The sequence below is a fragment of the Drosophila guanche genome, unplaced genomic scaffold (genome assembly GCF_900245975.1).
Source record: "Drosophila guanche unplaced genomic scaffold, DGUA_6, whole genome shotgun sequence".
In the NCBI taxonomy this organism is placed as follows: domain Eukaryota; kingdom Metazoa; phylum Arthropoda; class Insecta; order Diptera; family Drosophilidae; genus Drosophila; species Drosophila guanche.
The window spans coordinates 502,031-515,149 of NW_022995749.1; the positions used below are offsets into that span (position 1 = coordinate 502,031).

Genomic DNA, 13,119 nt, shown 5'->3' on the forward strand with positions numbered 1-13,119 from the left:
GTACACTGCGTGTTTAGTTTTTGCTTCTCTTTGCTCTGCTCTGCCATTTGGGGTAATTGAAATAAAATGTTTTTAATCAAATATTATTCTAATTATGCACAAAGAAAATAATGGCAAAAACTTACTCGGTCTCCTTGCCAAGCGCCTTCGCATATGAAGCGTTCTCGAAAAAGCGACCAAAACCAAGACCAAAACCAGACCAGAGTTAACTCCTTTTCGCCAAGGCCACTCGACTGCTCGCCAAATGTGGTTTCCATCTGTGGAGCGGATGTTTGCCAAGAATGTTCCCGGTGGTCTGAGTCTACATCATTTTGGTAGAGCTGCGGTCAATTGTGCAAGGAGAACTTGGCAGCAGCCAGAGGGCAGCACGAATGAGAACTAAGAGAACAAAAGTCAGTTATTTATTTGAATATAGTAGAGGTTATATATTGGCAGGTTCTTGATAAACTTGAATCACTCTTCCATGGCTTCCATATCTTCAACTTTACACGCAAGTGAGGACAAATCCGTGTGGATTTCACTGTACGCTGAATTCGGCACCACAATACCCACAATATGCTGACCCGCAGTAGTCTCTGCGCGTATCATCTGCATGCTGTGGCCGTTCTTCTCAATGATTTGCGTGATGCGGCTCCAAAAGGGCAGCACTCGACCCGAGAGCACATGATACGTGCGTAACCGCTTTCCGTCCATGCAATCATTGGGAAAGTGACACTTGCGATTCCAGTAGATGTGGGAGCAGGTGTTCAAACTCATTTCGTACTGCTCCTGCCAATATTTTTGGGCCGCGTTCGGCTTTGTGTAGACATAGCGTGAGGTAATGGACTCGAGGGTTTCGCTGCGCACTTGAAGTCCGACATTGGGTCGGTAGACCTGCATGAAGATGTTCCGAGGATCTGTGGCATACCGGTCCATTCTCGTCTTGTCATCCACACATAAGATGACCATCTTTGTATCCCTTTGGTTCTCTTTCAGTTCGTAGAAGCCTTCGTGGAGTTTCTTTGTTTTGCGGTAGCTGCGAGAAATCGATCAGTTATCAGACTGGGTCTTAAGTATTTGAGAAACACTTACATATTACGAGCCTTCTCATAGGACATGCCACGTTGCACCTCCAACGTGTGCAGCTCTGCGTACCCTGCGGTCTCTTCGACCTTTCGCTTATATTTGATCTGCTTGCTGCACTTCACGCTGACTTGGTGAGTCTTTAGATCGAGGAGGCCCATGTTGTAGCGGCCCGAGCGCTTCATTTGCGCTATCCGCCCGTACAAGTTGTCCATGAAGAACTGGAACATGAAACTCTGAATCTCCACGCTGCATCCCCGCACTCTCTGTATGAATCTGTCCACATTGCAGGCGTTCTTGGTCACGCTATAGATCTCGACATCGTTCGCCCCGATCTCCACATTGAGCACGCCCACATGGCCCAGGGCCTCTGCGCAGTCGGCCCGAAAGTTGCCCATGTATGTGGCTGGGATCTCAGCAGGATCGATGGCTATCTTGCCTGCCATCTGTTGGATCACATGGTACAGGCTGCTGGGTCCAGGAATATTGTTAATATTGAGTTGAGCCAGATCTGGTTGTTCGGCGGACGGTCGATTGTCCTTGATCTCAGCACCCAAACCTTTCAACCTTTCGGCCACGCTGTTGGCAATGTATCGTTCGCCTATTAGGTCCGAAGCAAAAAACACATATTCCGGCGGATGGAGCTGATTACAGCGATGGGTGCGGCCCAATTGTTGGAGTGCCTGGTCCACGTTCCACGGCAGCTCCAAGATTATGTGCACGCGCTGGCGCTGATTGGACGCAGCCTTGTCGCTGTGCAGCGAGATGCCAGCGGAGCTGGCCTCCGAAATGATGGCCACCTGCTTGCGGTCCCCCATAAAACATTGCCGTTCCTGATCGTTGACCTCGCTGAGCAGTGCCTCGCCCTTGCAGCGTGGGATGTACTTGTAGACTCCATCGATGCACACGATTCCTCCCCCTCGAGTTGTTATCTCCGCCACCTTCTTGTGGCCCCCGAGCTTTGCCTTAAGAATGTCCATCGTATTGACCGGCAGACGGCTATCAAAATGATAGATTTTCTTGAGCATCTGGTAGCGCATGTGGAGACAATGTGCCACATCGTGATCGGTGATGTCATCGAGAGTGTTTTCTTCCTTGTCTTGTTTGAGCAGTAGATATTCGTGCAAGTGCTTCAGGATGCGCTGCTGTATGTTTATATCTACAATTTCACACTTTACCATGGCTTTATCATCCCTCTCTTCGGCATCAGCGCCCTCGTCGTCTCCAAGGCGGTCGGAATGCAGCCGCGGCCTCCTGGCCTTATTTATGTCCGCCGTGTTGATCAGACTATGGAAATCATCCACATTGGGTGCCGGAAAGTATTTCTCCACAAACGATCTTAGAATCACCTTCAAAGTGGACACTGGCTGCTGCAGCTGGCAATTCTGGCTCTTCAAGTGTTCGAGCGTCCAGGACTCTTCGTTCGATTGAAGGCTAATCACGACCGCTTTGCCTTGCTCGATGGCCTCCTGTGCCACATCCAGAGCGTTCTCCACCTTGTGGGCGAGGCACAAGTACTGAAAGAATTGTTGATGCGCGGACCAGAACTCGTGCCAGATGATCTTCTGAAGGCATTCGGGCAGGCGCAGGAGGCGACAGGCCGCTTGCCACTTCATATTGATCTCGGCCCACAGCTTGGCGGCATAGTCGTACATGTCGAAGAATTTCCGTGTCATGACCACCTCATCGATGCGAACGCTGACACCCTTGAAGCTCAGCCGACGGGCCATGTAGCTGCCACACAGCTTCATTTCCATGCACAACAGCCGCATGAGGACAGGGCTGCGGAGCTGTATCTCGTTGGCGAAGCTCTCGAATTTCGGGTGGGCAGTGCCAACGCCCCACAGGCCCAGGCGTGTCATGAAAGTCATACTGTTCGGATCGCTGAGCTCCGTGGCCGAGACGTAGACAACCCGAGCATTGGGCACTTGCTTCTGCAGCTTCAGCAGCAAGCTGACATTTTCGACACTTAGGGTCCTGGCGGCGCTGTCGCACTCGTCGAAGACGATGACGCCGTCAAAGTTCTGGCCCAGCCAGTTGCACACCTGCAGGAAACGTTTGTCGTACTTGGCATCGGAAGTCTGCGCGGATTCCAACAGCGAGGTGTACTCGCAAAAGACGATGCCCGTTTTGAATCTGTCGTTCTCCTCGGAGCTGATGCTCCAGTAGTTCAGCGTGTCCAGGAGCACCACATTGATCTTCTCGCTGGCGCCAATGTCCTTCACATCGCGCTCCACATCGCACTTGAGAGTATTCGAGATGGAGACCCAAAGAGCACGCTTGCGACCCAGCATGAAATTGTTGTATATGATGGCGGCAAGGCTGCGGCCCTTTCCCATGCCGGGTCCGTCGCCCAGCAGGAAGCCAGCACGCTCGCCACTGGGCAGAATCCGATTATGGGTGTGGCAGGCATGGGCCACCGCCAACAGTTGATGCTTAGACAGCCACTTCGCCACGATTTCGAGCAACTGAATATTGTAGATAATGGTGGGCAGTGGGACAGGTGAAAGAATCGCATTCTCCAGAATTAATATGCCGGACTGAGACTCGCAGGGCTGCAGCACTTTGGGCCGGCGGGCAATAAAAGCCTCGGCCACACGATTCTCCTCATAGTCAGCCTCCTCATCCGGCAGGGTCTGCTCCGGCGCATCGTCCTGAGCATCGTCGCTTTGGTGTTCCGAATGGATTGTGTGCATTGGAAAATAGGGCTTGTCACCTTCCCATATCGCGCGAATCTCCTCCAACGTGAAGTTCTTCCTCTCCACTGCTCCTCTGGCAACCGCATCCACAGGAGCTGCTCTCTTATTGACTGAAAGAATTGTAAAATCCTTTATCAGGCCGTTTGTGTCAGTGTTTACGGCGATTGGTGTCTTCTTGCCATATCGATTCGGCACAGTGATAATCGTGGTCTCTGGTGCATGTCTGTGCTGCACTTCATTATATCGTGAGTTGATTACATGCAAAGGCAGCACGGAGATCTGTAACAGGAAACCGTTTGAATCTATTTTAGCTCCCACTTGATATTTGGTTTGGGTTTTACCTTTGGGTTCCATCCACCGCGCATTGGCTGCAATGGTGGCGCACTTTTCTGCGGGTCTTCCCATTTGCTTCCCATTGTTTTTGATGAATTCTCAGTGGAATTCTGAGCTCAATTAATTTATTTTTGACACGCCACTGCTTGCAATAATGCCCTAAAAATGCCAGCAAAAAGTGTTGGAAAATGTGTTTAGTTTTTTGGCAATTTCCAGCACTGCCAAACATTTGAAATTTAATTGGAAAATTAGTTCTGCTGTTAGCTACGGATACAGAAGCTACATTATTTGTGAGGCTGCCAATCCGTTCTTGCAGTTTCTTTAGAGCCTGAAAGATTATGGGGCTTAACCTATAAGCCCTGAACTGGCTTCTCCTAATGCTTCCATTTGATGCTCCCATTGAAACTTCGAAGCCAGCCACTCCTGGAAGCCAATGTGGCACAAAGAGAAATATGCGAATCTAAAATAAAATTGAATTTGCTCACACTTTACGGCACTTGCGACGACTTGCCACGCACTTCCAGCAAATTAACAAAACCAGACATACTCGTACGAATTTTTTGTGTAAAAAAAACCGAACCAGAAGGAGGAGGAGGAGAAGACACACATGTGCGCCACGCCCACCGCAGAAGGCATTCGGAATATGCCATTAAATTTAATTCAATTACGAATTTCATATGGAGCGAACGCGTCTCGAGGCGCTTTTCAATCGGGTTTCAATTTGCCATTAACCCATTATGGTTGAGCGGGCAATAAGAAGCGACGGCATCGCCAGTAGACGGGGCTGTGCCTCTGGCAGTGTCTGCATTATAACGCAGAAATATGCCATAACACATAAAACCCGAATGTATGTAGGAATGAGAAACTATTGAATGGAAAGCACTAATACACGGTCGCACGGCGCCGCACAAAGCGGTCCTTTGAGGTGGTGCCTCGATGAGCGGCGTTGTCAGGATGCCGCCGCTGGGGAAATTGCCAGAAAGGAGGAACACCAACAATGACAATCCTGAAAGGTGTGTGGCATCCATTAAAAGCAACAAGGAAGGAGGTATGGCTATTTGGTGGCAGAACGAAGCGAGGAATACTCTTGGCAGCAGCACATGTGAAGATTATGAAGAGTATTTGTTCCATTTTGAACACAAATTTATTTATAAATCTAAAGAGCAAGTAAAACTTATTGTAAGGCTATCCCAAAGTACAACAAACATCTAGTAAAATGCATAATACCCTGCTGCTAGGGTTCCAAAGGGAACGGTGAGGTGGGGAATACGCATTGAAAAGGGATGAGATGAGTGGGGGTTTGTGCTGGGCCTGCTGGTCGTAAACACGGGCATGTGGGGGAATCGTTGGCTCTGCAGAATTTTTCAATTTTCCAGCTTTTGTGTGTCAATAAACGTTCAATTCACGAGCATCCGCAAAGTGCCTACAACCGCCAACACACACACAACCAGAAAAAACCAAAAGCATACACGAACCTGGATGCATGCATAGATGATGCCCTCCCTCCCCCATTGATGTTGCTTTATAATCATTCCATCGTGCCACCACAGCCCCACCGACAATGCCAGCAACAAGAGAGCAGCAACGGCAGCATCGTTAGGGGCTCATTCGCACTTCCCACTTTCCACTTTCCACTTTCCATTTCCATGTTTTTCCATTTCTCTAGTGGGTGGGCAAAAGAGTTTTTCCTCTCTCTTCTTTCATTTTGATATTTTTTTTGCAATAATCTTTCTTTGGCTGCTGCACTGCGTCATCCTTGCCGGGGTGCTGTCAACGGTGTCTTTGATGCTTGTAGGCGTTGCTGTTCATGCCAATAAGCTGCTTTGAGCATCGAGCAACTAAAAACCTCAGCCAGAACTTCCACCATGCCACCACCATTGTGACAACATTTTCCAGCGCTTTGCTGAATCAGCCACAATAGTCACAGTCAGCCTTCGACTCAGTTTCTGTTTCAATTTCCTCGTGGCTTTGTCAGAGACTTCAAAAGCGCTAGAAAAATTAATCAATTTCCACCTGGACACACGTCTGTGCTGGCTCGTTTACGCCATCAACATTGAGTCTTTTATGGTGAAGCGCAGCGTTTTGGTGATGGATTTGACCGCAAGTCCATTATTTTATTGAGGGCATTCAACTATTTTTTCTTTAACTTAATAAATATGTCAGCCAAAAGTTGTCTGAGATTCTTATGTGTAGCCAAAAGCAGTAAATTTCTTTTATAGTTTTAGGAAGACCAAACATTTAGCGAAGCGATAACCGATCCATTGAAGCAACAACTCTCTTGGCGAGAATTTTCCAACTAAAACTTGGTAAGCGAACTTCGATATAGTGTGGCTCCGCCCCCACACGCTGGAAGCGCCCCAAAGGACAACAAGTTCTGTGCAGTGCGGCACTCGACTTCCGCTTTGTGTAAAATATGATGGCAATATGTGGATAGTTCTTTTTCTTTTTTCGTCCTCCTTTGCGCTCTCCATGTCCATATCCATTTCCATCTATTGCCGTTGAAAGGAACGCTCAGCGGAACGGGAACGAGGACAGGGACGACGACGACGACGACGAGGACGACCATGGCAGGCTGGCGTATCAATCAGGATTTAACAAGCAAATTTATGCACTTGAGATACACGAGCGGGCACTGGGCGGGAGTGCTCTGCAGCTCTTCATTTTGCATTGTGTTTTGCATATTTGAATAGTTTTTATTTACTTGAACTCACAATTGCACTTTTGCCATTACTTTGGCTATTATACTGACGCTTTTAACATGTGAGCCGTCAACAGCAAACACTCCCAAGCACACACACACACTAATACGTATACTTATATGTACATCTGTATGTGTGCTTTCATTACTTATGCATAGGTGCTGTGTGTGCTGGCTCTTGACTGCTGCATGTTGGATGTATCTCAGCTCCAGCTCAGAGACTCTCTACACTGTCTTATGGGTGCTCGCTCTCCCTTTGCTTTGCATATTTTAAGGGACAACACTGTATCGCTGAGTGTGTTGCTGGGTGCTGGGTGCTGGGTGCTGGGTGCTGGGTGTGCTCTTACCTGTCTGAGTGGGTGTGTTAGTGCGTATTATCCTTGATGTCATTTATCCCTTTTTTACATACTAAAACAAAGACAACTGCAGCCTCGAGAGATCGAGAAATTTGAATATTTTGCATCCATTTTCGTTTTCTCATGTTTGTAAATTGTGCAAAAAAGTATTGGAAGGCAGCAACAAATATGAAATACTAAGCCTTCATTTCAGTGCAGAGAAGCTTAAGGTTGATCCACATCAGAATCAGACGAATTGGATGTGTTTCCTTTTGTGGACTTCGACTTGGCTGTAGACTTTGTCCAGATCTCTGCCTTGCTGCCCATTTCCATCAGGTTGTCGCTCAGCTGCGCTGTCAACAAACCCACAGTAATTCCTATGGCCGATGGACCAGCTTCAGCGAGACGAGCCGACAAATACTCCTTCTGTGGATATGAAAGATAATGAGTTGGGCTCAGCAAACGGCAGCTCTTGACTAACCTCCTCGAACAGTGACTTCTCCTCAGGAGTGAGAGCCTGCCAGGCGGAGGAGGCTTCGCGGACCAATTCTTGAGCTGGAACATCATCGCCTGCACAGGCATTCCGGTACTCTCTTAGAAAGTTCAATTGGGCGCTACGAGTGAACATTATGCAGATCGAATTTACTTGGATATAGTCTACTCAATTAACGCCTTCAAAAATTGTCTATACAAATTTTCTTATTTGTGCTCTAATATTTAGGACTTGTGTTTTCAGTGTCTATTTGCTTTTGTTTATGAACATTCCATTTGATAGATGGCCCTCTAGCTTGAGTAAACGGAGACAGATAATGCAAAGATGTCTCAAAATGTATATTTACTTTAAACCCATTTCCCAAGACTGCGAAATTTTGTTTAAAAAATCCTGAAAAACCATGCAGCTCTGCATTTAATTATGATCCCTATCAGCGTACCTTTGTGACTGTCAAAAATTGTTCAAATTTTAAATGTCCACACCGATGGGATCTATTAAAATTTAATATAAGCATTTACTTAAACCTCACACAGTGCTCATAACTCAGTGGAAGTCGCCGTGCGACGTCACCCGTGCCGTTCCCCCCGCTAATTGCATCCAGCTAGAACTTTTTTAATTAAAAGAAGCAGCAGTAGCTGCAACAGCAGCAAGAGCCCCTGACAAACGCCTCGCTCAAGCGCCAACAAATCTTGGTTAATGTCGTCCAGCTCGGGCCCTGACTGCAGCCGAGAGGCTGAGGCAGGAGGTGAGGCTGCGGCTGAGGCTGCGGCTGAGGCTGAGGCCACAGACCGCCATGACAAATACACAAACCATTTTGCTTTACACTTTACATTTTCTAAGCAATTTATACGTACACGGATTGGGATGGGGGATAGAGGATATATGTAAGGAAGGAAGGAAGGAGTGGGCGCTGCTGCACTTGACTGTTATCTTCCTTAATTGCGATTCTCGCCCGAGCCCAGGCGAAAAGGTGGAAAAAATTGTTTATTGTTGCAGCGAGCAATGGCAAAAAGTTAATTGAGTTTACTTTGGCCCCCAAGCAAAAACGTTGACAAAGTTGTAGAAAATACAGCCAGCCAGTCAGCCAGTCAGCCAGCCAAATGGTTGGAGCTGAAGCTGAGAGCTGGAGAGCAAAACTCGGTTCATTTATGTGACAAAGCGATTAAGGCAAATAAAAAATACAAAATAAATAAAAGAGGAGGTCGTTCCTGTTCCGTACCGCTGCTATACAAATTGGTTGGGCACAGCCTAATGATATTGGAAATTACATTTGCCATCGATTGTTCGATACGGGTAAGGGCAGCTGCCAATTAATTCGATTGTTGCAATCCCAATCGGAGTCCCCATCCCCGTTCCGCCTCTCTGTAAACTCGCGTAATACTTGACGTCTCGTTTGAGCAAACAAATTGCTTGCACTCTTTTCCCTTATCGCTCCCTAATTGGCAAATGTTCACTTTTATTCCGGGGTAATTTTGACTTTGACTGCATTTGTTTTTCCCCTTTTTGGGCAAGGCAATCAAGAAGCGGAATAGGCCGAAACTCTTCGTTTTGATTGAGGGTGAAAAGATAACTTTCAAGTGGCAAAATGGGAACTAAAAGGTAAATGTAATGCCAAAAAAAAAACGATTTGATACGCAAAGTGCAATTCAGGCTTGAAGGCAAATTGGCAGAGGCTTGGATCTAATTTTTCAAATATTTTTGTGTAAATATTCCAGCTAATGGTAATGAAAATGTAATAAAAATAACCTGATAATCTCATTGCATTCTTATGCATCGTAGAGCCACATGAGGTGGGCAAACCACAAGTCAGAGTTGTTTTCGATGTTAGCCAATGTTGAAAAATGTATGGAAACGAAATTGATTGCAGTTTTCATCAGGTTATGGTATGCAGGCATCAGCATCAGCTAAAGGAATTTTGCCCAGAAAATATATGAAATATGCATTCTAATGAAGCTTCAGCCTGTGCTGTCCGCCTGTCTGCCTGCAGGTGTCTACTGGTATAATGAAGTCAACTTGCTAAAAAAGGCAGAACCCAGGATACCATTCTGTGGTGTCGGTGGATGGGGTTTCGGCTTTGATGGCGTTGATGTAGGCCAAGTGGGCGAGCAAGGGGAGCAATTGGGTGCATATGGTCAAATTGGTTTCGATTCAATCGATTCGGTCAATGAAACAGCTTGAGAAATTCAATTAGTTGTGCGCATCAATGGTCATGGCTATGACGTACGTTGGCGCCACCCCGCAGTGTCTATGCCCAGCCCCAAAACGCTGAAGGGATCCGCCATTATTTGCCATTAAATATATTACCCAGAGATACTTTATTTGGGTCTAGGAAAGTTTCCGAAAAATGATCTGCAATACACAAGGAGAAACGGGATCATTATTGGGCCGCATTTTTGGCCGAAGAGTGGTCTGTTGGCTCTTCTTTTGCTTCGCTGGCACCTGCCGCTTGACTGCCTTGCGCTTAGCCTTGGACTTGGCCTTCCCAAATATATTCTTCCCCTGAGATGTCAGCAAATCCACAGCAATACCCACGGACGATTTTCCAGTTTCAGCGAGACGAGCTGGCAAATAATTCTCCTGTATGTATGAAAAATGATTAGTTGGACCCAGCAAAGGGAAGCTCCTCCCGACTAACCTCCTCGAAAAGGGTCTTCTCCTCGGTACTAAGAGCCTGCCAGGCAGTGGAGGCCTCGTGGAATAATTGCTGAGGCTGGATGTCATGGCCGGCACAGGCCTTCCGGTACTCTCTCAGAAAATTAAAATGTGCGCTACAAGCCACAAACATGGGGCTATCAGAATCTAGTTTTTTAGGCATGGTGTCGAAAACAACCAAAATAAATATCAATAAAAGTGTTCAAATTACGTTAATTTTGCTGTATGCCTTGTGCTTTATGCTTGTGCTTGCTAGTTGTGTTTAATGTTTCAAGTAACTGAACGAATCGAATACAGAATTTGATGGGACGCCTACTTTTGTCATTAAACAAAGACTAGTAGAAACACTTTCACTGCTCCCCCCAACAAAATGAAGTGTGTAAAAAAGTGGGTTAGTAGCGAAGTTCATTAAAATTGGAGAGCACAAACAAAAACCAGCAAACAACTTCGATGCCGTTGACTACCAGAGCAACATCGCTATTATCTCTCTCTCTCTCTCTCTCAACGCAAAACTCCTGCACGAGGTCCTTCTTCATCTTTACATTGTGTGTTTGTCTTGCTGCTAGTCCTACGCAACACCCACTCTATTTCGCAGCTAGATTGTTATTATTGTGGGTACTCGCACTTTTACTTTTTGGGGGATTTGCCCGATGGGCGCTGCCCTGCAGCTTGTGCCGGCAAAAGGGAATTTGATTGTTTTTATATGCTCAATTTGATTGTTGTTGCCGTAACGGCATTGCTCAAGATGGCATGGAGTAATTTATGTAGCGAGAAGCACTACTGACACTTGGACGACACTCAGCTGAGATAAAGAGGATAACAAATTGCGCTCATGCAACAGATTTCCATGCAAAAAGGGGCCACCCACTAGCCCACACATACCACAGATGACAGCTGAGCACAAGGGAGAGAGAGGCTGAGAAGAATGGGATTGCGAAAGAGAGCGGGAGCTTGCGCAAGTTTTGGTCTTGAGTGAGTTAAGGCAGTGCCTACGTCAGCAGTGCCGGGATGAAAATAAATCTAAGCAAATGAATATTACTAGAAATCTTTACTGAGAATATAATTATGCGCTTGGAGTAACATTTTCCTATACATTATCTAATTTTTAATCCAAGTTTCTTGGCTTTTTTCCAACTTTCACCGCCAACTATTTGAAATGCCGCCATTCCCTGAACAGCTGTGCGCAAGCTCTCCCCAAAAAAAGTGGACAAAACACACCACGAGCACAGGAGACTGAGAGAGAGAGAGAGAGAGAGAGAGAGAGTGAAAGCAACGAGTGATTGTATCCTGGCCTGTTGGTGGCCCAGCGACTCTCTCTCTCTCTCTCTCTCCCGCTCTCGTGACAGCCAGCAGGCAGTGTGGTGAACTCTCAGCGTGTGTGTGTTGGGTTCAGTAGCGAATGGCCAAGGTGCGAACAAATCAACACGGTTTGCACACTCCACGCTGTGTGGCATCAAAATAAATCCTAAAAATTACCAAATCGCGCCTTAAATGTGTGAAATCTGGCCAAACAGCAGCCCCAGACTGTGGCCCAATCGTGGGAATTGAACAAAAGTCGAGAGTCCTTGAGAATACCGCTTGTTTGTGCATCGAAAATTACGGCATCAGGACATACGCCAAAATCGCGTCCTACGTTACGCTTTCACCTAGGTGTGTGTGCGTGTGCTCATGAACGAACATCTGTGTCTGTGTCCCTGTGTCCCTGTGTGTGTGTGTGGTAGTGAGAGTTTTGAGTGAGAGCGAAGCGCGTGGCAGAGAGCTGTGTGAGCGAGATTTTTGTGTGGGTGCAATGTGCTCTGCTGGTGCTCCGGTGCTCTGTGGCGCGTAGCCAAATAAATTCAATTTGTATAACCCACAAACGAAAACAACCAAAGAAATCATAACAAATCGACTAGAACGTGCTGAGAAAATAATCAGCGGAAGTTCGTTGCAGTAAAAGTAAATCAAAACTCACTCAAACTTAAACTCCAACTCAAAATCCGGCTCGCACTCGGACTTTGAATCGGAATCAACCGCCGCGGCCGCGCAGCTGTCAAAATGTTAGCATGTGGCGTCGACGCCGTCGTCGACGTTGACTAACGTCGCTTAGTAGCAGCTTCAACCACGTGACAGGCCTGTGCATGCATAATTTAGAGTCAACGTTTTAGTGGGACGCCCAGAAGCAGGCCATGAAATATGCCCAAGCAGGCCAACTTAATTACTCAACTTAATTTCGTGTAAACGTGGCCTAAAACTGTACCAACAACAAGCAAACCAAACAACAACAACAACAAGGAGAACGAAACTGGTCGAGTGGCTCCTCAATGGGTGGTCGTCATTCCCGCCGTTGTCGCTGTCTTGCATTGTTTCAAGGCTGTAACTGTAAACGCGCGCCAGTCGCGACCAGCAGGTTATCTCTTTCCCTTGCTGTGTGTGAAGCAAATGCATGCTAACAATCGTGGCAAGTGGCACTTGGCACTTGGCTGGCAGCGCGCACGTGCAACGCCACGTGGAAAGTGAAAACACTCGAAAGTGACTTTTCAGCACATCAAGCTGACTACTGAAGCGTTGGAAAAGGACTGTAACTACGACTGACTACGATATCCATTGACAGTGACTGCCCAAACCCAGCCCACCCACTCATCCACCCACTCACCCACTCACACACTCACTCATCACCTACAAGGCACACAATCCTCAAACAGAGCCAAGCCAACCAAACCACCAAACCAAACGTACGAGCACCCACCTGACCTAACCGCTAACTGGCACCGGCACACGTGCGGGCCCCCCCGAACGAGTAGTATACCATACCAAAAGTACCGAAGGAACAGCAGCAGGAGCAGGAGCAGGAGCAGGAGCGGAGGA

General features: G+C 47.1%; 3 protein-coding genes across 3 annotated transcripts; all 3 read right to left on the bottom strand.

The window, feature by feature from the left end:
* Positions 1 to 453: 453 nt before the first annotated feature.
* On the bottom strand, positions 454 to 4,177 carry LOC117585362 (protein strawberry notch-like). Its single transcript, XM_034274809.1, has 3 exons — positions 4,103 to 4,177; positions 1,072 to 4,040; positions 454 to 1,015 (listed from the first exon to the last, which is right to left on the bottom strand). The coding sequence occupies exons 1-3, from the start codon at positions 4,175 to 4,177 to the stop codon at positions 454 to 456; spliced, it is 3,606 nt and encodes a 1,201-aa protein (XP_034130700.1).
* A 3,092-nt stretch (positions 4,178 to 7,269) lies between these two features.
* On the bottom strand, positions 7,270 to 7,879 carry LOC117585341. Its single transcript, XM_034274782.1, has 2 exons — positions 7,609 to 7,879; positions 7,270 to 7,553 (listed from the first exon to the last, which is right to left on the bottom strand). Exons 1-2 carry the CDS (start codon positions 7,753 to 7,755, stop codon positions 7,353 to 7,355), a joined length of 348 nt encoding a protein of 115 aa, XP_034130673.1. The 5' UTR covers positions 7,756 to 7,879; the 3' UTR covers positions 7,270 to 7,352.
* A 2,025-nt stretch (positions 7,880 to 9,904) lies between these two features.
* On the bottom strand, positions 9,905 to 10,562 carry LOC117585257. The gene is made up of 2 exons (XM_034274672.1): positions 10,256 to 10,562; positions 9,905 to 10,197 (listed from the first exon to the last, which is right to left on the bottom strand). Exons 1-2 carry the CDS (start codon positions 10,433 to 10,435, stop codon positions 9,946 to 9,948), a joined length of 432 nt encoding a protein of 143 aa, XP_034130563.1. The 5' UTR covers positions 10,436 to 10,562; the 3' UTR covers positions 9,905 to 9,945.
* Between the last annotated feature and the right edge of the window lie 2,557 nt (positions 10,563 to 13,119).